Source organism: Pan troglodytes, chromosome 17 (assembly GCF_028858775.2).
Source record: "Pan troglodytes isolate AG18354 chromosome 17, NHGRI_mPanTro3-v2.0_pri, whole genome shotgun sequence".
NCBI classification, from domain to species: Eukaryota; Metazoa; Chordata; class Mammalia; order Primates; family Hominidae; genus Pan; species Pan troglodytes.
The window spans coordinates 43,777,493-43,801,239 of record NC_072415.2 but is presented as its reverse complement, the minus strand read 5'-3'; the positions used below and the strand labels follow the sequence as shown (position 1 = coordinate 43,801,239).

Sequence of the window (23,747 nt, the reverse complement as noted above, 5' to 3'; positions counted from 1 at the left end):
CCATCACACAACTTTCTCATATGTCCAAATATACTTCCACCAAATACTTAACCATCTTCTTTGCATAAACTACATAAATCCATTATTTCCCCAGTAGAACTAAATCTGAGCCATGTCCAGCAACTGCACCCAGGTTTCATGCTGAAAAGACTCACTTTTCTGAGTTGAAATCACAAAGTGACGTTCATTACCATTTCAGTTCTGTAACAATTGAAATTATACAATTAGTGGACTAATTCATATATTTATTTACTACCACCACATGCTATGTACAACGATGGAGATAAAACTTAAGGAATATGTTTATTTAATATTCAGATACTTGACAGCAAGCAAAGAAATCCAGATAAACTTTGCGCTCCTTGTCTCTGCATCTGGTTTCCAAGCCATAGCTTGTATTTATGACTAAAAAACTCAACTACAAATTCCATGTTTTTACTTCTTTAGCAGCAATAAAACTACTCAGGAAATATTCCAGATGCAATGGCATGTCAGGGAATGCGATCTTCTTGTCTCTGCCTACAAGAATTGCCTTGATAGTATTTTCCTTCCTGCAGAACGTAATGAAAGATACTTTAGATACTCCCTGAGTATCCACCTCCCAACCTGTTTTGTTATTTGGCTATCTTTCATTCCATTGGTATTCGTGGTTAATGACCTCAGCCAACACATGGCCCTCCTTTTTAAAAATCGATTCCCTTAGTAGCCTGCATGGTGTGAAATGGTCAGTTTCTATTCCACTTGTTGCAAGTGTCCTTTCTGCAGGTGAGCAGAACCTACAGTTGTAAAGAAGAGTTATGAGAGGTGTTGCTTCCCTCTCTGGAGCACCTTGTTTCCAGCCTGATGTTGTGGCTAAGAAATAAGTAGCCCCAAGTATCAGTAGCTGACTTAAAGCACACATCACATCCTAAAATGCAGCCCCTCAGGCTCAGCTACTGTCTCTTGGTGGCATTGTAGTTGAGTTTTTAACAGTTCATTCCATCATTTTATAAGGTCAGTAGTCTGCCAGTGATGGAAGAGATAACAGCAATAACTCCAAGGAAAATCCTATAGTTGCTTCAATGTTTCTACTGTGATGTGATTTCCTTGATTGAATGTAATGTAGTGTCAGAAAAAGTGTAGTATATAAAACATTCTGAGGCCAAAAATGATGATGTCTGAGGAAGAATGGGCAAGAAATGCAGGACCAAGTCAAAAATAAAACATCTATTCCACTAAGAACAAGTAGCCCATACAGAATTAAAGAGATCCAATATAATTGATCTGCTACAATGAAGTTAGCAATCTTCTCAAAGTTATGTACTTTATCAAAATTTTAAGATTGAACACTCTGTTGGACAACTGAGTACTCAGATTAACATGACCAATGAAGCACCCAGAATGAAGCACCCATGCTCTGCTACTGCTCTGACTTCTACTCCATTCATAATCCCAGTGAGCAAACCTGGTTCCAGCAGGTAGGATGCTTCATATCCACAGGAAAAGTCACACTGTGCACCTGATTATTAGAATCACCTTCTACTGTAGTGGTTTTTTGATGGACATGGACATGGCATGAACATTTTCAAGCCCTTGACCTATTATAAAAGATTTATCAATATCATGCTTCCACTTCTGTCTAAAAATCATCTAGGCTGGCTCTTTCAAGTCTTTATGCCATTTGGCCACTGCCAAAGACATAATACGATAACACTATATTTTTCTTAAGGAGAGTGTACAAAAAGACTTACTGCTCAAAGTCTTACCCATTTAGTGTATTTCCTTCTTTATTTGGGTCTATCTATGTAAACAACTGTACCATTGCAGACTTTCACATTATCATATAAATAAGGCTGACCTTTCTTATTTTAATGAATTTAATTCAACCAATTTTTCATTAAAAATTTCTTTTAAGTTAGTAGACAGAGATTAAAGAAGGAATTGTTGTTTTGTGGGTTTTCAGCAACCTATTCATATACCATGGGAGCCTGAGAAGACCTATTCCTACATGTCACACTTCCACTTGATGAAAAAGAGGTACTGAGCATGTCTAAATTTAATGACCATGTCTTAATTTAATTAAGGTGGTACTCAGTTCATGATGCCCAAGTGTATGAAGAGACAGGAGATGTTCTCAAAAGGCAGAGTCACCCATTGAAGAATGTGGGGCCTTACACTAAAACTTTATTTGTACTGATACAATTTCTTTCATTGAAAATTGCCCCAGGCTTCATGCATATAGATACCTAGAGTTCCAGCTGGTCTGTTCTGCCATCATGAAGGCCAAATGGAAAAGCCATTTTCACTGCAATCTAAACCAGATGAAACCTACTATGTAATGTGTCTTCTTCTAAGTAGTAGAGAGGTCAAGTTTTAAGAACTTAACCTTCGCTGCGGATGTGGTATGTAGATGCATTTTGAAACACTGGTTTCCTGCTCAAGGAGGAGACAGGGCCCTATATTTTAGTTATCTTTTATTTTTTATTGTTATATATCTTACCAAAGTACACAAGACTCAACCATTTTTGTTCCTCTGAGCATGGTTTAATCCTTATGTAGAATTATGGGGATGTATATTAGGATATGGTTTGGCAAAGACCCTGTGAATTAGATTGTAATACAGAACCAGAGAAGTCAGATTATTCTGGAACATGAGCATGCAGGTGAGAGTAAATTCTCGTCTGGTTGGACAGAGACTCAGAAAAATGCATTAGGCGAAACAACAGCTGACTTGGTGAAATAAGTGAGAGAATCAGAATCCAAAACAGGCCATCACAATGGTCAACTGAAAGAAGAGAAGCATAGTTTCTGGTAACTTATCACTGTGTATCAAGAACAAGTCCTTAGATGGGGATGGTAGTGTTCTGTAAGGTGGATAGCCACCACCAAAGTGCTTCTTACAAGGGAAGATTGGAAGCTAGCCCAGGTCCTGCCCAGCTCCAAGACACTGTTTCAAACATAAGCTTGTAACAGATGGGTCTTTTGATTTTCCTAGATTTTCATTTTTTTTCAAAATAAAGTATTTTCTGATTTGTTTTCGGCAAGAAGAAACCCTTTTGATTTGTTTTTTGGCTGAACACCAATTTAGAGCAACTTTTGGATCATATTGGTTTTAGCTTCAATTAGAACATTTCTTTCCAAAATGATTTACCCCAATCTGTGACATTTGTTCCCATAACTTAGTTAGTGGTTGGGGATAATTAATGATACATCTCTAAGCCATGTCCTTATAAATTGTCAAATCATTTTCAAACAGAGTGACTCTATAATAATATTATATGGCATTGTTTCCTGTTTCTATTGCCCATTTGATGGGTTTTCTGGGGCATTTCTTTCCAGTGGTTAGTGGTCAGCTCTCTTTGAGAACACTGACATGCTATGAAATGATTGTCTTAGATTCACTTTAAATCTCACAGGAGATTTTTTCATTGTATATACTGCTTGCTGTATGAGGCAGAACATCAAAAATCTCATGTATTGTTTTGGTTTTAAGTTGTAGCAGTAAATAGCCTCATGAGTGTGTGACTAATACATGGATTTCACACACAGAAGCATTAATGCATTATATTATCTGTGACATTGTTTGCCTTATTTATAGCTATATCATCTATGTCTATAATGTTAACTGGGTAAAACACTAGACTGGATTCCATAGAGGAACACAAAGAAACAAAAGATGTAGAATACCTACCTTGTGGAAATGTACATTCTAGCTGGTAAATAGATTTTAAATGTCACAAAATGACAAGGTGTTGCAAGGTGAGAAGAAGGACAACACAGATCCCCCACTGAAACCTACCATATCAGTGTTGGACTTAGGGATCTGAAACCTGTGAGTTATGATAATATATTATGGTACCATTCAAGATAAGTGAAAAAAGTAGCATAGCATCTAGTTCAGGAACACTTACCCTGGATTCCATAAGTAGATCTGAGATGTGCGTTGGGAAGAAAAAAATCTATGTAAATATTTTTTCACTTCTGTATAAAATTTTAACTTTTTTTTCTATTATGACTATAAGAAATATAACAGTGGTATTTACAATAACTGTGACTTTGTCAACAAAATAAATCCAATATTTTCCAACATAGTATAAAAATATCAAAATACACTTCTGCATATAATTTTATATAAAATAGCTAATTCTGTGAAATCCTGAACAAGCTAATGGGTAAGCGTGAAAATAGTACAGTCATGTGTCACATAATGATGTTTCATTCAATAACAGATCTCACATACAACAGTGATTTCATAAGATTATGTTATATATTTTGCTGTACCTTTTCTATGTTTACACATGTTTAATTACACAAATACTTACCACTGTGTTATCTTTGCTGACAGCACTTGGTACAGTAACATCCTGTATAGGTTTGTAGTCTGGAATAATAGGCTATACCACATAGCCTAAATGTATAGTAGGTTATGCCATCTAGGTTTGTGTAAATACCCTCCATGATGTTCACACAATGGTGAAATTGCCTAACAACGTATTTTTCAGAATGTATCCCTCTCGTTAAACAATGCATGACTGTATTTTGCAATTGTTTAGATAATTAAGAAGCCATTTACAAGTTATTGCATAATAGCCAGTTTTAAAAATGTGTCATCTTGGAATTGGGAGAAAATTTTGTTATGGGTCAGTTAATAGCAGCTTAGAGGTAGGAACAGAGATAAATAAGCTTCCTCAAACTACACTCACATAATCAATGGGTTTTTACTAGTACCCTGCCCCCTGCCAGGAGAATAATGAACGATTTTATGAGTGCTCCCAGAAAAAGAGTACACAGTAAAATATCCACTACTCTAAAATATACAATTTTGTTCAGACACGGTGCATTGCTAATGCCTGTAATTCCAGAACTTTGGAAGGATGAGGCAGGAGGGTTGCTTGAGCCCAGGAGTTCAAGACCAGCTTGGGCCACATAGTGAGACCCCCTCTCTACAAAAAGTAAAAAAAAAAAAAATTATCCAGGCATGGGGGTGCACACCTGTAGTCCCAGTTACTTGGGGATCTGAGGTAGGAGGATCACTTGAGCCCAGGAAGTTGGGGCTGCAGTGAGCTGTGATCTCATCACTGCACTCCAGCCTGGGAGAAAAGAGTGAGATCCTGTTTTATATACATATATATCCTGTTTTATATACATATATATATATACACACATACACACACACACATACACATACATACACATGTGTATATACATATATACATACATGTGTATAGACACACATACACACACACACAAAATTCTTTGTTTTAGTATGTACAACATACTAATTCCCTGTCCTCTTCCAACTTTTTTCTGCCTCTGATGCTTTTTCTTATGCCGTCTCCTAAACTGGGATAACCTCCACCGTCCCCATTATACATCTGTATATATCTCACCCTCTTCAAATTCCACCTTCTGTAAAAGACCTTCCCTGATACACTTTTCATCCCCAGCAATACATAGGTGACTTTTCTTTCTCTGAGGAACCTTTTTATTCATGATGCTTGATGTGAAACTATCATGGAGCAGATAGTATTTTCTACCTTGCATTGTAATTCTTATGGTCTAATCTTAGATAAGAACAATTTTTATATGGAGTCTCTTTGGACTCAACAGTGCCAAGAACAGTATCTTGTGCACATAGATGTTGGGTTAAATATTGTAAACAATATAAGCAATATAAATTAACTCTTCATTGATAGGTAAGAATTAGTTTTATTATTTAATTGTTGCACTGAAATTTAGTTATATGCTTTGAGACATCCAGCTTATCTCTATGCCTTCACTGTAATAACCTCTTTCAAGTAGATCCCATTCTTCCATGACAAAGAATGGATTAAGAGCTATCAAACAAGAGTAAGAGTGTCACCCTTTTGGACAGTTTAGTAGAAGGCTGAAACATCTGTTATTTTCTTGCCTTCAATAAAATCAGTTTTATCATTTTAAAACAAATGTCCTTTAATCTTTTAGTAGTAGTCACACATATATATATACATACCTACATACATACATAATATGTATATACATATGCATTTGTTTACATCAATAAAATTAAGTATGAATGTTTTGACTTCAAAATGTCCCATTATTCTTTTGCACATATTTAAGATAACATTACTAAATAGTATATAATCCAAAGTATATTTTGCAAATACAATAAAAATTGCAATTTGCAATTTTGATTGTTTATGTTTCTGCAGGTTTCAAAGCACAGGACTTTGTGGTCAGGAATTGAGGTTTTTGCATGTAAGATAACAAAAACAGAGAGCAGGGCTATGTAATTAAATGTTAAAAACTGTGTTATAGAGGATAAGTAAAACATAAATTCAAAGAATGAAAAGGTCATCACCAAGTTTTAAGGAAGGAAAATGAGGAATTTCTAGGTGACAAAGGAGCTTAAGCCAGAAATGAATCAGAGAGTCAGACTCCAGGCAGAAACTGGGCTGGAAAGTGCTACCAAGGATTCATTCAGCCTACATTACCTGCTTTGTGTTGCAGAGTAAAGGCAGTTATGGTGTAAGATTTAAGGTATGGCCTAGTGATAGATAAGCTTCCTTTGTTGTTGTTGTTGTTGTTTGTTTTGTTTTGAGCCTGGGAAAAGACAGAGCAGAGACTACAAGGGGTAAAGGAGAGTTGCACTTAAACTATTTTGCTGGAAGACAGAGCAGAGACCACAAGGGGTAAAGGAGAGTTGCACTTTAACTATTTTGCAATTAGATTTCAAAGGAATTTTTAATTTTTTTTCTACTTTTTTGGATATGAAGGTACTAATCTTTTCAGCAAGGCTATTTACATCTATATTTTGGACCTAATACTTAGTTTTACAGTAAGATATGAAAGAGAAGTTTTCTAAGGGGGGCATCAAAGGACTAGAGGAGGAAAATTTTGGTGAATTTGGGGAAAACAATAAAATCTTTGTGGACCCTGTGAGCATCTGACCTGAATTTTGGGACTAAATTTCCAAGTACTAATGTTAAAATGAGGATTTTATATATATATATATATTTTTTTTTTCCTGTTTATTTTGCCTTAGGCACTTGGCCTAAAGGACATGATGCTGAGCTACTGAAAGTAACTGAATAAGAAAGTAGGTCAGGTACTTTGGGAGATTACATATACACACACACACTTAAATACACACACAGGTACACATATACATTAACAGAATATTTTAGGTCAATTCTCTTCATACAGAGAGAGCTAATTGTTGAATATGATGCTGATGAAACCACTTTTCTACAAAATGCTGGTGGGATAACACAGTATTTCTGGGGTCTCTACTAATTCATGGAGGGAATGGGGAGTAGCAAAAGAGAAACAATAAAATGAATAATCTGCCATTTACTGTGTTACTAGACCTTCTAGACAAGAAGGAGCCTCATCTGTGCTCGCAGAGATAGCACAATAATTCTCCAACACTAAATCCATCCCATCAAAAGTAGCCACAGAACAAGTTAACTCCCGACGTCCAACTGCCCTCCTGATGTCACTAGATTCCACACTTCCTTGTCATCACATTCCACATTCTCCTCTGTTGCTAGGTACCCTGGGCACTCTTATTTTCCAAAGCTCCAGGTGCTGTTTTCCTTGGGACTCATATACAGAGTCTTTGGTTCAAATGCTATGGTACCCAGGCTGAAACCTTGAGAGAAGAACCACCGCCCTGGCCCAGTGAACCTGAAGGCCATACCCACAGATCTAAATACTGCACCCTCTGTGTAGCAGCTACTCAGGATGGAGCAAACTATGTTGGGTAAGGAAGCAGATTACCCCTTTAAAGTGATGACCTGATATGAATTGGTTACAGGAGTCTGAGATCTGCGATTTTAAATTCTTAAAAAGTATCTTTTAGGGAGAGAGGGAAAGAGAATAAAAATGGTTAACATGATTACATGAAACTCAGCAATAGAAAATTCTTAATTTATCCTCAGTTTAATATCTGCTTACTGTTCTTTATGGTATTTTTAAAATAAAGACATCAAAAACTTTGTTTTAAATTTGGATTTATAGGACAGTGTTGTGAGACATTATTGTTTTTTACCATTTAAATTGCAAAATATGTGAGTATGTATATTTGATACAAATGAGTAAATCATGTATTTGTTTTTCTTAAAACATACTGATTTACTCAGGAATGAAATATGTAACGCTGTTGAATTTAGTTACCTTGGTAACATCTGGAGTGAACTACTCCATCTAAAAATATTTTCTACCTTATTGTTTATACTTTTTATTGATATAGAAACAAGGAACTTATTAAAGCCTTTCCTGACAAATAATAATGTTTACCTTACCTGAAAAATAAATGAATGATATACCATTTATTAGATATACATAATGATTTCAGATTGAAGAAACAGATGTAGGATGTTTAGTTTTTAACCAAGATAGATATTGGATTTGTCTTATGCTAACATAGATTTTATTTTAAAATGTAATATATACTTAGGGTTATTTAACCTAATAACATATTGACAAAGCTTTCATACATTAAATGTTACTATATTTTTTAAAGGATTCTAGAACACAAATGTTAAATCATTTTTTTAAAAAATTAAAAATTGGAGTTGAATATTTTCATTGTGCTCTTCTTTGGACTTTTGTGGGAAATAATAAAGTAATAAAAATCATCTTCATAATTTAGCATAAGAATTTGAATTGGCATAAAAAGAACATGCACACATTTATCTAAATTACTTATATAAGTCATCCCCTTAATTCTGCATTTCAGAAACCCTAGACATTTCATGTTAAAATAATATTTTGAATCCCTGGATTAATACCTATGCAAAGTACCATGTAATAAAAAATGTCATATTATTTATGGCCAGTTTCCTAAATTTTCCTATGTATTTTTTCTTTCCACATCAATTCTTTCTTTGATGGGTACATAAAAAGTAATTTAATAGAATTTTGCCATTTGAACATATTTTAACATTTTTCACAGGGTAGTCTTAGAAAACTGTTTAAAAATATTATTTCAGGCCAGGCGTGAAATAATAATTCAGGCCAGGCATAATTTGTAATGGAAAAATATTATTTCATTACAAATTAAACTTAAACCTAATGTGCTTTGTTTTTATATTTTTTATTTTATTTTATTTATTTATTTATTTATTTATTTTGAGATGCAGTTTCGCTCTTGTTGCCCAGGCTGGAGTGCAATGGCGCGATCTCAGCTCACTGCAACCTCTGCCTCCCAGGTTCAAGCGATTCTCCTGCCTCAGCCTCCCGAGTAGCTGAGATTACAGGCACATGCCACCATGCCCAGCGAATTTTTGTATTTTAAGTAGAGACGGGGGTTTCACCATGTTGGCCAGGCTGGTCTCAAACTCCTGACCTCAGGTGATCCACCCACCTCGGCCTCCCAAAGTGCATGAGCCACCGCGCCCAGCCTGTTTTTTAATTTTTTACTACTGATCTGGCTTCATCTTATACTCTTGCCTATTCCATTACTACTAGTCGTACCAGTTCTATTCTCACGATTTTTCTAATTGTCTCCTCTTTTTCTGCATTGCCACTGCTTCAGAAGTTTGAGCTTTTAAATATGCCAAATTAGATGACTTCTAAATCTCTTAATTGGTCTCCCCAACTTCCATTTTGCCCCTTCATACCATTCCCCTCATCAGAGTCAGAATAGTCTATTTGAAATATAACTTTTTCCATGTCACTTCCCACAATAAATTAAAACTGTTATTTGCTCCCAGAATAAAATCCAAGTTCTTTGATAATCAAAATGCTTTTCTTGGTATTCTCTTTTTTTCTGTTTATCTTTTCCCATTCTCTTTTCTTGCGCTCCAGACTACTCTTACTTCTCACTTGCCCTGCATATGCTGACCTCTGTGACTTTGCACGTGCTGATCCCTCCATAGAGAATGCTCTTTCCCAATTTCTCCAACTGGTTAAGGCTCACTCACCTTTGGGAATTCAACTCATATCACCTTCTTTAGGAAGCCTTCTATGATGTCTTTATCCCTTGTATTAGATCACAGCCTTCTTGCTCTGCATTTTAATAGCATGTTTGTTTTTCTGTCTCTCTTAATTATCTGTGAACTTGTTGAAGACAGAGTCTTTACAGGCCAAATACTTAACCCCATATTGGTCAGAGTAAGCACTTAACAAATGTTAGTGAATAAATGAATGAACATGTGAGTTATATCACTCTTTCAGAATTTGAATATAATTCCCATGAATGTAATTGATTAGAAAACATTAACTATTTCATTACACCCCTCAAAAAAACATACTTGATAACATTCAGAAAATTAAAAATCACAAGTATTGAATAATATTTCTTTTGCTCAGCCATATTTATATGATTTCACTACTAGCTTTTAACTAAATGAAACAATTTAATACCTTTTCCATCATAATTTTTAAAAATCAGTAGCAAATTTTTATCACATAAGATAAAATTAAGAAAAATAGAATGTTATTTCATGTAATCTTTGTCTATGTGTTTTTTTTTACAAAATTGGGATCATACCAACCACACTCTTTTGTAGTTAGATTTTTGTGTTTAGTACTTCATGACTCACATCCCCATATCTTAAAATGGAATATTGAATAACTACATAATATTCTAACAATTTCAACATTTATTTAAATAATCTATTTGTGGTAATTTAGGTCATTTCTAATTTTTTGCTATTATGAACAACACTGGTATAAATGTTTACCTACAAAGAGATACACACAATGATTAAACTTCTTAGGTATTAAACTCCCAGAAGTGTAATGACTGGAACAAAGTTTATGAGGACTTTTAATGCTTTAGATGCATCTTAAACAGTCATTCAGCTAATACTGATGCACATTCCACCAGCAGGATAAATGATGCTTTTTATCAGAGAATTTTTACCAAATCTAGATATTCTCACTGGAAAAACAAAAACTATTTGCAAAATAATTGGTAGTTATTTAATTCTCTTTGTTTTTTTTTTCTTTGAGATTGCATTTGAGATTGAACTGTTCTCTCAATTCTGTTTTCTTCTTCTTATTTTATTTCACTTATTGTGCCTAAATGTGCTGTGTTAGCCCATTTGCATTGCTATAAAGGAATACCTGAGACTGGGTAATTTATAAAGAAAAAAGGATTATTTGGGTTACAGCCCTGCAGACTGTACATGAAGCATAGTGCCAGCATCTACTCCTGGTGAGGGCGTCTAGAAGCTTATAATCATGGTGGAAGATGTAGGGGAGCCAGTTTGTCTCATGGTGAGAGAGGGAGCAAGAGAGAGAGAGAGAAGAGGTGCCAGGCTCTTTTTAAACAACTAGCTCTCCTATGAACTCCCAGAGCAAGAACTCACTCATTACCATGGGGATGGCACCAAGCCATTCATGAAAAATCCACCCTCATGACCCAAACACCTGCCACTAGACCCCACTATGGACATTGGAGGTCACATTTTAATGTGAGATTTAGTGAGGACAAAACATTCAAACCTTATCATGTGCCTACTAGATTAAAAATAACAATAACTGCTTTACAAGCTTATTGCTGAGGATGAATTACATATTGTATGTAAAATGCCATTCACATAATGGGAGCTCAATAAATGCTAGTTGAAGTAGACTCTGAATAGCATATTAATTAAAATCAAAATATAACTTTTCCTTTCCAACAGATGATTCTGCTGCAGAGAGCTTTAATGGCAATGAGACTCTGGGGCACAGTTCAATTGCTTCAGGGGGAACACACAGCAGGGAGATGGGAGACTCCAACAGTGATGGCAAAACTGGGCTGGAGCAAGATGAACAGCCACTGAACCTGAGTGACAGTCCCCTCTCTGCGCAGCTAACTTCGGAATACAGAATAGATGATCACAACAGTAATGGGAAAAACAAATATAAGAATCTTCTAATTTCTGACCTCAAGATGGAACGAGAGGCGAGAGAAAATGGAAGCAAGGTATGATCACATTACAATTTCCAGAATTTTTGAGTTGGTCATGAAGGTCACAGAAAATACCTATGCATATAGCAGATAAACATTATTGTTAATAAAAATATTATAAACAAATCCAATAAGAGGATACCAAGAAAGTTATGACCAAGCATATTGTGTGTTTATAACATATGATTTCAGGAATAATAGCAAAATGAATCGTGTCTCAAAGCTGTGGGTGTTTTTAGATCCGGAGAATCACTTGAGTTAATGTTTCTCATGTATATAATCTATTTGTATGAATCTCTCTGGGAATTTGTTGAGCTCAGATGTGACAGTTTCAGTCTCAGTACACAATTTTCTACTATAAAAGGATCACTATCTAGTTTCTCCTAGGTGGATAGGTGTAAGTAAAGATAAAGTTTCAATTAAATTCTTCAGTTTGCTTTGGAGACCTGGGGACTTTGATCAGTAATTTTCTTTGTGGACACTAAATAACTGTTAAGTGTGAGGGTCCTGGATGAAGTTTGTGGATTAATTATTTTAAGAAATGATTTATCATAAATTATATCATACAAAAGACAAAAACATATTTCAGACATATCTAAATGTTTAGATTCTTTATATTAATATTAGAATAAATTACAACCCTCTCCCATTCCCAGCTGACTTTTTTTTAATTAAGCTTAAACTTCTGCTAGTTTGAGATAACACATGCTGGTGACTTTGCTCTATGATTTTTGAAGGTGTACTTTGGAACATATGAGGGTTTTTATGGAATATACCTTTTGAGTGCCTTCCCCAGCCCTTACCTCTAAGTCAGAGTTGTAGAACTTGTTTTTTGACGTAGATCCTTAAAGCAAAATGTCTTAATCTGGATTAATTTCTGAATTTGCTAAGGCATTATGCTTCCTAAATTGGCTCTATTTAAAGCTTCTGGCTTGCCTGGGGGTGTGTTGTTTTATCCTCTTTTGAGCAAGTCACTAGACATTAGCCGACACCTAAGCACTCCTGCCTGAGGGAGGCTGCTACAACTTTTGCTGTGGCAAATGTTCAAATATCCTCCTCAGTGGTTTAAAGCCAAATTACATAAACACAAATGATTTTATATTTGATAATATGATCTGATTCACTGTGCACTGTGTTACATTTTACAGAACAAAATAACTCCTAAGTTTCCCTGCCCTCCACGTAAACCTGTCTTTATGAAGTTTAAATAATCGTGAAATGCTCTTTCTATGCTATGTGTCTATTAAATTTTTTTCTAAAATTATTCGATGGTTTGCTCTTCTTTTTTTTATTCCCTTATTCAGTATTACTCTGGGAACGATGCTTATTAAAACATATTCTTGCACATATTAGACAGAATGAAGTGACTTTTCTACCTCTATTACAATGGAGTTGAGAAGCACAGATGGTTTGGGCTGCTTGTGAGGGTTAAGATGATAAATGAGCCTAGAAGAGAAGAAGATACCTCTGATGCACTTAATAATTTATGGCTTAGTAAATGAAGAATACTTCCCACAGCCAACTGAGGAATAGCCAAAGATGCAGAAGAAAAATCAGAAGGGTGTAATGTATGAAAGCTAAGCAAAGTCCACCTTTGAAGGAGAGTGTAGGCAGCTCCAATGGACAATGTTGAGAAATCAAATAAGATGAAGATAGAAAATAGTTAAATTTGTGAGAGAAGTTTTGATAGCACATTGGGAAAAGAATCAAGAGATATTATTTTTATTATTGTCTTCAAAAAGAACATAGTAAATACTTAGCACCTATGAAGGACAAATACATCTAGAGATATAAACGGCAGGAGTACTAGAGCTAATAATATCATATCATCTATTGAAAATTTGCTAAAAGTAAATTTTAGATGTTCTTACCACATGGAAGTGATGGCTATGTTAAGTTGCTTACCTGGAGTAATCATTTCACTATGGACAGGTATACAAAACATCATGTTGTACATCTTAAATTTATGCAATTAAAAATACTTGGCATACTTGCCGCAATGGAGTAGGTAGCAGAGACAACTCAGAAATAACCGTCTTTATTCACAAGGCTCTTGATACATAATTTTGAGAAAGGATACACATACATAGAAAAGTTTCTTAGAACAAGTACAGACAATACTTATTCTCGTATTAAAACAGTAAGAGTTTAAGTAAGAAAATGCTATTTGAAGTGACAGTCAAAATAGGGTTCCTAGAGGAACTGAGGCTTGAACTTTGAAGGAAATATAAGATTACCATTTTATTTCTTTCAGAAGGGGTCTCTTGCTAGACACTATGAAGGGCCTGGAATGCAGATAGGGAAGATGACTTGGTCTCAGGCTAGGGAATCATTGTCCATTCTGACCTCAGTATGATTTTATCACTTCCTCATGGCATTGAGGAAGAACATGACATCCTTTTGCAGGATAAACTAGTTGCCACCAATTAATTTATTCTCCAAATATTTACTAAAGGATTCCTACATGCAAGTCACTGTTGTAGGAAGCAAAAATATGTAAACGAGAAGAGCAAGATTCTTGCGCTTTAAAAGCTCATGGTCTAACAGTGGGGACAAACTTGTGGTTACAGTCTGATTCTGTAAGTGATATGAGGGACATATGGTCAGGAGGGTGAAATGAAAGAACAGAGGAAGGGTGCTGAGGGACTGTAATGATTCTTCAGGAAAACTCTAAAGAGAGATTGATGCCAGAGGTGAGTGTGGAATGGCAAGTAGGAGTTATTCTGATTATGTATGGGAGAGGGGTAAGCATGTTTTAAGGCACAGAGCCATGAGAGAGCGTACCTGGCATGGGTATTTGCAAGGAGCTTAGCATGGCTGCAGCAGAGAACATGTGTGAAGGGATGAAGTATAAAGCGGCTCCACCAATAAATGTAGGTCATTTTAAGGACTTCGGATTGTCTAATAGAAAGAGCTTAGTGGTCAGCTTAGAATTTTAGAAAGCTTGTGGTCAGCTTGGAATTTTATAAAAATTATTCTGGCAACATTTTGGTGAATGAATAGGATAGGCACTAGAAAAAAGTAATGAGAGAATGCCGGTTAGAGAGCTATTGTGGCAATCCAGGAGGAAAATATTGACAGTTGGAATCAAATAGCTGACAATGAGAAAGAAAAGCAGAGATATAGTACAAAAAATTACTGAACATGTTATTTTTGTTCTTTTGACATTGTATTTGCAGGACTACCTATCTAACCTCCATAGGTTGTATTAATATATTGCCAAACTCCTGGGAGTGCCATTCACATAGCCTACAATATGAATAGCATATTTACCTTTCTATATCCCATTAGTGTGAACATTCTGTGAATATAAGAATGATGTTTACCTTGTCCACTGCAGTATGCCTTACACCCGGCTTACTATCTTGTCCATAGATGTTTCTCAATACTTTGAGGAAATATACAAAGGTTTATTGAATATGGAAAGCAAAGCATAGAGGAACATTCTAGAATGACTCCAAGATTTTTGGCTTTGTTGCCTAAGTGGATGACGAATCCGTTTACTAAGATTCAGAATGAGAAACATTTGAAGAAGCAGGTTTTGACGTGTAGTTTACGGTGCACATGCAGTATCCATTGGACATATTTAATAGGCATTCGGGGGACATGTGTCAGCTCTGAAGAAAGGTACAGGATGGAGAGAGAGACATTTTAAAGATTTCAGAGCAAAAGTGCTGCTTGAAGCTGTGGTGGTTGATAAGATCACCTTGGGAGAGCATAGAATGAGGAGAGAGTTGAAATATGTCATCTCACAGAATATCAATCCATTAGGAACAAGTGATATAAAAGGAATTTGTGGAGAAACATATACCCAAGGAGAAAATGAAAGCAACTAGATAAGAAGGGGATATTTTAGAAGCCAAAATGTGGAGCATTTCAATATTGATATAAATTGTTAAACTAAGCGATCCTTAGATGAAGTGACATAGGCCTGAACCTGAACATTGGTTAGGAGAGTTAGTGCTCAGAGGTGGATTCAAATCACATGGCAGAAGAAACACTAACAGAATTAGTGGGAAATTTGATTGAAGACAGTTATAGAGGCTGAGATAGGAAAGCAGAATCATTTTAATTGCGAAGGAGACTGTGTCTGGAATTTCGCTTTAGAGATTCTTTCTGCAATCTTAATCCAAATGTAGAGTGCTCTAGGATTCCAAGGCTATGAAGTGAACTTCATAGTAAAGTTCTGTTCAATCTGTGCAATCTTTTGTAGTCCTCAGGATTGTTCCATCACTTCTGTGTGACCTTTTGAAGTGACACTACATTTCTTCTTCCTTGGAGGGCTATAAAAGCTTAATTATATAGAATATGTGAAAAGCTTAGATTCCAGTGAGTTTAATATTGACCTGTTTCACAATTTTATTGTGAATAAAATCAAACAAAAATGATTATAAAGCATTGAAAAATTGAACAGTGAATAGAAGTGCTTAAAACAAATAGTTGAGTTGGACTATGTCATTTACTGATTACTTATTATTATGCAAATTCACTCACTAGACTAGCAGGGAATCACATTAACTAATCTAAGGACTAAATGTATTGCATTGAATGAAGTTAGGTGATATTTATTTTCTACTTGCTGATGGCTGCATTTTAAAAGGACAACTAATAACATTAGAGCTCCAAAGAGGGCTGAAATGATGATAAAGAGCTTGGAAAATGAGACCCATGAGGAAGTGTTAAGGGATTAGCTATATAGAAAATGAAAGGCCAATCAAACACCAATCTAGGTATAGATGTTTTAAATTATTAATCAATGAGAATAGAAAGAATTCTAATGGCAGTGAATACTTAAAAACACTGTATTATTGACTTTTTAATTTTTGTTTTCTATTTATCTTTTAGTATTTGTAACCCAGCTGCATTTTACTTTATATGGTTAAATATTCTGAAGCAATTTCCCAAAAGAATAATGTTTCCAATAAGGACTGCGGTGGGCAAGTGATTATTGTTGAACAGTTTATGTGCAACTGTGGTTACTGCATATTTGGGTCTCAGTTCCCAAGACCCCTAAATCTTCACTTTATTTAGTAGTATTTTATTTTGTCCACTGTGTTTCATGTAACTTTTTTCAATTAATCTTTAATTTTTTACCAAAACTGATACTACCAGTTAGTTTATAAAATATTAATGGTAACTAACATTAATATTTGCTATATTTAATTTCATTTAAATATGATTATTGGAAGCAGCACCTGTTTCAAAATATCTCTTTAAAAAAAGAAATTGTCTTTTACAAACTAAGAGCGATGGATTGACTTCTGTAATATTATCTTTGTCTTTGTTATATGGATATTCCTGCTCATTATTGGTTCAATTTAATGATTTTTAATGTCTGGCTTTTAGGTGTTATACACTTATTTGGCCCAGGTGTTGTTTAGGGTAGAAGCAACAATATGTATTCTTATTCAGGGTAGAAACAACAATAGTAAATGTGCTTAATATGTGTGAGACACTCTCCTGAGTGCTAGAAGGACAAAGTTAAAAAAAAAGAGTCTCTATCATTAAGAATTCACATTTTGGCTAGAAAAAGCAGACATATAAATGAGTGTATTATAATACAGAAATTGATTTGTGTGTGAGTCTCCTCTAGGCTTACTTATGCCTTGGAAGGTTCGTGAGTTAATTCTCATTGGTTAAATAGGAGATGGCCACTTAGCAATAGGGAATAGAGAATTCCAAACAGAGGAACATTGATGAACAGAGCACTGAGGTAAGGACTAGAAATGCTGAGGATGGAAGATGATGATTTAAGTCTGGAGACTAGAGTGTCAGACTAGGGAAGGTTTTGAATATCCTTTTGAAGCTTGGATTTTACTCTTTAGTTGACAAGGAATCACTTAAGGGTATAGGATGAAAATAGTGTGGTCAGATTGTGTTTTGGGGTAGGAAAAATTCTGGCGTCTGTTTTACAAGATGACTTTAGGTGGCATAAGAAGGGAGAAGTCTGCTAACAGAGAATAAGACTTGCCTTAGTAAGGTGGTAGTTGGGATGGAGAGGAGGGCATAAATTTAAGAAATATATAGAAAATTAAATGGACAGAATTGGGTGTTTGATTAGATAGGTGGTGGAGAGTATAAAAGAAACTTTAGCCACAGGATAAAGGATATATCAGTTTTGATATTGGGATACTATATCAACTGTAGTAATGATGAATATTGTGTAATGCTTTCTTATTCATAACTCAAAGCAACCCAATGTAAGAAGAGCAAATACAGTTATTAGCTTTATTTAAACAAAAGGAAATAAACTCTAGTGCCATTTAAGAAATTCCAGTGACATTATTAATACAATCAGATAAGTGATAAAGCCTGGTATTTAACCCAGGTCACCTGCCTCTGCAGCCCATGTAATTTTCGCTACACCCACACCTGCTGATGCTGTGTGAGACCAGTCATCTCTCTGGATCACGTGGTGACTATGACAGGCAAGCTATACAGACAGGAATAGTATCTAATACAATCAGTGGATAGCTTCTTGACAAATAGCAAATACTTGCAATGGCATTTCTTATTTTCTTATTTGAAATATAAGTTTTGCTTTTGATGTTTTAGTTACTTTATACCATGAAAAGAATGTAACAGATGCCTCTATCATAAAACTAAGCATTTCTTCAAAGTATCCTTTTATTGCTTTGGTTCATAAATGTAAATGAATGCGTAATTGAATGAGAGTGGTTCTTTTAACAGCTCTAGGGTAAATTTTGAGCTTATATTTTATTAAATACCAATTTAAAACAGCATCTTCATATTATATACATATATAAACATATGTATTTTGCATATAAACACACACACATATAAATAGTATATTCCATACTTAAAGATCACATATTCTTCAGTTCTGCTCATTACTGGATACATTTTTTTATTATGTTCTTAGTAGATTTTTTAAAAATAAAATGATACATAAGAAAGATATAATAAGGTTAATAGCTTTATAGTATATGTCATATTGCAATCTAAATTTAAATGTATACAATGCTTTTATGAATAAATACCCACATTACTAGGGATTGTAAAATCAACTATATTATATAGAAGAATACAATTTTAAAATCAGGAACCACTTCATTTTACAGACGAGGAAATTGAGACCCACCCAAATGACCTAACACCCAAATCAGTGTCCTTTTGAATCATTATGCTACCATGTTTGCCATTGCATATGCTCATATTCTCTATATGTTATTGCAGGAAGATGAAGGACAGGGCCATTAATTACAAGTGCCTATGCCTACTATGCATGTTCCAGTCCATGTTGGTTCATTTCACATTTTATATCTCAGGAAAATGAAGAAGGTGAGGGGCTTCTATAATTTATGCCTTGAAAAGTGCAAGGTGAAGTTGATTTTAATTCTGCACATTCGGTGAAATGTGCATTTTGAGTTCCTTTTTAGACATATGATAGTTCATATGAGTTAGTACAAAATCTTAACTAGCCCTCCAGCTACTGATGCCATGTATTCATAAATAATCTGGTTAGTTATAGATTGTATTTTTGACCAAAATACAAAACAACGAAAATTGACCCGTCATTATCCTTATCTTTATTTGAGGGTTCATCAATACCTCAAAAAGAAGTTGTCTATTTTGTTTATTTTTGTATTTAATTTTTGTTTGTTTATGGGCTTTCTGTTTTTTGTTTTTTGTTTTTTGCTTATGTGTGTGTGTGTGCTTGTCTTTTTCCACTTGAGTTCTATCGTTAAGAATAAGGTCAAATGCTTAAAAATATCATTCCAGTCTGTAGATGCCTTGAGAATAGTGGAGAATCTCTAAGAGAAAGAACTATATTTTAAATACTCAGAAGTGATTTATATATGTCTCAAGATAATTGCTATTACCAGGACTCCTTAAAATATTCAATATTGACCCAAATTTGGAGAAAGAATAAAAGAAGAAAAATTAATACTAGACTCATAGAGTTATAAATTCTAATTTGTTTCAATATGCTAGTTTACATTTTCATTATTAGATGAGCCTTACATTATGCACCATAAAGCAATTATCTGTAGCCTTCTTATTACTATTTATTTTATTTTTATTTAAAACTTTTAATTATTATGGCTACATAATAGGCATACATATTCATAAGGTATATGTGATGGTCTCATACATGCATACAATGTGTAATAATCACATCAGTGTAATTGGAGTTTCCATCACCTCAAACATTTATCATTTATTTGTATCAGTAACATTCCAATTTCACTATTTTAGTTATTTTAAAATATGTAATAAATTATTATTAACTGTAGCCACCCTGTTGTGCTATAAGGTACTAGATCTTTTTCATTCTTCTAACTATATTTTTTGCAAACAACCCATCTGACAAGAGATTAATAACCAAAATATACAAGAACCTCAAAGAATTTGATAGAAAAAAATATAATAATACAATTTAAACAATAGGCAAAAGGTCTGAATAGACATCTCCCAAATGAAGACATACAAATGGCTAACAGGTGTATGAAAAAATGCTCAACCTCATTGATCATCAAAGAAATGCAAATCAAAACTACTATGAGATGTGATCTCACCCGGTTAAAATGGCATTTCTTCAACAGACAGGCAATAATGAATACTGGCAAGGATATGGAGAAAAGAGAACCCTCATATACTATTGGTGGGAAAGTAAATTAAAACAACCACTATGGAAAACAGTATGGACATTGCTCAAAAATCTAAAAATAGAACTAGCATATATTTCAGCAACCCCACTGCCATGCATTTGTAAATAATCTGGTTAGTTATAAATCGTATTTTTATAAATTGTATGTTATAGATATATTTCTAAAGGAAATTGGTATATCAAAGAGCTAGCTGTACACCCATGTTTATTGCAGCACTATTCACAGTTGCTAAGATTTGGAATCAACCTAAGTGTCTATCAGTGGATTAATGGATTAAAAATGTATTACATATACACAATGGAATACTATTCAGCCGTAAAAATAACGAAATTCTGTCATTTGTAACAACATGGATGGAACTGAAGGACGTGTTAAGTGAAATAAGACAAGCACATAAAGACAAATTTTGCCTGTGTTTACTCATATGTGGAAGCCAAAAATTAAAACATTTGAAATCATGGAGATATAGTGTAGAATGATGGTTACCAGAGGGTGAGAAGAGTAATGGGGAGAGGGGGGAAGTGTAGATGGTTAATAGGTACAAAAATATGGTATGCTTTTTAATACATTTAAAATGGCGATCTTAGGGTTAGCTGGGGTCAAGAGGATAACTCAGATGACAAGGTTAAAAAAAATAGCCAAGTCATAAACTCGGTCCCAAGGAAAAATGAAAGCGTATATTGAGTACTCGTATACTATGTGCCAGGATTATTCTAATAACTAACTTATGTAATTCTCACTGTGATCCAACGGAATTAGGCTCTGTTAGTTTTCTCATTTTTACAGATTGGAAAACCAAGATTCAAAGAAATTGTATATATGATTATACTAAGAATTTCTAAAATTTGTATTTAAACTACAAATAATTTAACCCACCTTTTAACCACTATAATGTTAAACGATCATGGTGTAGGCCTTGAGAATGAGTAGCTGCAAACTTGACCTGATGCTGAGACCCCCAGCTACTAGTTTGGGGTTCATAATTATTTCCTGATCAGGAAGCACACTTATCAGCTCTGTGACTTTGAACAAGTCTCTATCTTTTGAGCTTGGACAGTTCATCAATAAAATGATGATAATAATTCTTAACCTATAGGCAATTATCAAGATTAAATAAGATGGTGTGCATGTTTTACAATAAATGAAGTTGCTGCAGTGGTTGTTATTGGCTCCAGAATTTAGGGTTTAGCTGAATCTTGCAAAAATGTCTTCCATTCGTTAATATTCATTTGGAAGTTTAATACCTGTTTTTAATAGCCTAAAAAATTCTTACTGAGATTGGCAACTTGAAGAAGAACATTGATTTATTTAAGCTAGCAAATACTAGTTTTCTTTTCTTCTTTTGTCCCTTCTTCCTTATTTCCTTTTAGTTACACTTATTATCCAGGAATCTGGAATATACGCATTCCCAGAGGCATTTTATAGGCATTCTTGATCACATTTCTGTGAGTAACATGCACTCATAAAATAGATTCTAGGATGTCTTATCTCTGCTCCTTAATATCTTTCCTGACCCCATTGGAATCTCTCCAATTAAACTGTTACTTCCTTCATACCACCTCTCCTGATCACTACCTCAGCTAGAAAAAAAAAAAATCTTTTCTGAACTTCTAGAGGGGAAGATCCATGAGGAATGAGGGCAAGATGGCAGGGTGTTGGGTTGTAAGGTAGCACACTAAAGTGATTTACATGCGTGAAGCTTGCTTCCTGTCAAATGTTTGTTAAACAAAATGCAGTGACATGGGAATATGTTGCATTGATCTTATCCCATACACTTTTTCATTCTGGTAATTTCTTCTCATTGCCATTTGGCTTCCCTGAACTCCCAGCTATGCAGCTGACTTTAGCCTTAATTTGGAATAGAGTCTTTTCTCTTTCAGGCAATGTGTAAGCAATTTTACCTCTCTGATGCATATATTCCCTTTTGAATATTTCACCAAAAACAGTGAATCAAATGAAATAAATTTCCATTATGGTGATTAAGGAGGATTGCATCATGGCGGGCTGATAAAGGAGATATTTGGGGCCTTATGAGCTTTGCATTGCGATTCTCAAATCACAATGTGCAAACTTCACGTAAAATAATTAAGTATTTTTTATCAATTACATTTTCATGTATGAGACAAATATTTTAAAGTAAAAATTAACCTGTAATATTTATTTTTACATTTTTCATTAACTAAGATATTATCACTGGTGTTAGTCCTCTGTATTATTCAGGATTCTCCAGACAAATGGAACCCATAGGATGGATGGATAGATAGATAGATAGATAGATAGATAGATAGATAGATAGACAGACAGATAGAAAGTGATATGTTATGAAGGACTGGCTCACACAACTGTGGAGGCTAAGAAATTCAATGATCTGCTGTCAGCCAGCTGGAGGCTCAGGAAAGCCCTGGTATAGGTCCAGTGTAAGCCTGAAGGCCTGATAACCATGGGAGCCAATGGTGTAAGTCCCAGTCTGAATTAGAAGACCATAAACCCAAGAGTGCCAACATCTGAGGGCAAGAGAAGACGAATGTTGCAGCTCAAAAATGGAGTGGACTTGCCCTTTCTCCACCTCTTTCTTTTATTTGGGCCCTCAACAGATTGGATGATGCCCACTCACATTGGTGAAGGTGATATTCTTCTTTGACCAGTTTACCAATTCAAATGCTAATCTCTTCCAGAAACATCTTCAAAGACACACCAAGAAATAATATTTACAAGCTATCTCAACACCCTATAGCGCAGTCTAGTTGACTCAGAAAATTAGCCATCACAAGTCCCCCGCTTATTAACTCGGCACCCATATGCATCTTCTTAAACCATACTGAATCTCCAAATAAAAAAAAATAACAAGGAGATAATTCTGCCTGACATGATACAACTATACTACACGTAACAGAAAACAAACTAATGCCTTACCCAGAAGAGGAGGTAAAATCCATGAATGATGTTTATTCTTCTGATATGCAGTTGCTTAAATACGATGATGTAAAATTAACAATAATTAAATACCCTAATATAGTGTCAGTACATCTTTTGTTATTTGTGAAGGAAATAATACAGGAAAGAAAACAAAGATATTTGCTTAATATATGAATATATACTTATAAGCATGTTCATAACAAAATAGGGAGGAAACACTCCTGGCAATTATTTTCCTATATTCAGTATCTAGTCTTGTCTTGATAGCTGGTATTTATACCTTCTTCTATTACCCATTCTGTATTCCATTTTCCTTCAACAAGCACCTC

General features: G+C 34.6%; 1 protein-coding gene across 17 annotated transcripts in view; it reads left to right on the top strand.

Annotated features, from left to right (window-relative positions):
• The window catches only part of NOL4 (nucleolar protein 4), a 381,831-nt gene that overhangs the window by 201,654 nt on the left and 156,430 nt on the right, over positions 1-23,747 (top strand). For 15 of the 17 annotated variants that reach the window (XM_063795583.1, XM_063795581.1, XM_063795584.1 and 12 more), the window contains one exon: positions 11,601-11,884. In XM_063795583.1, the coding sequence (XP_063651653.1) occupies positions 11,601-11,884 (284 nt within the window). Of the gene's footprint in view, positions 1-7,514; positions 7,727-11,600; positions 11,885-23,747 lie in introns of those variants that run through there. The other 2 variants (XM_024351008.3, XM_009433854.5) reach the window with 1 other exon arrangement.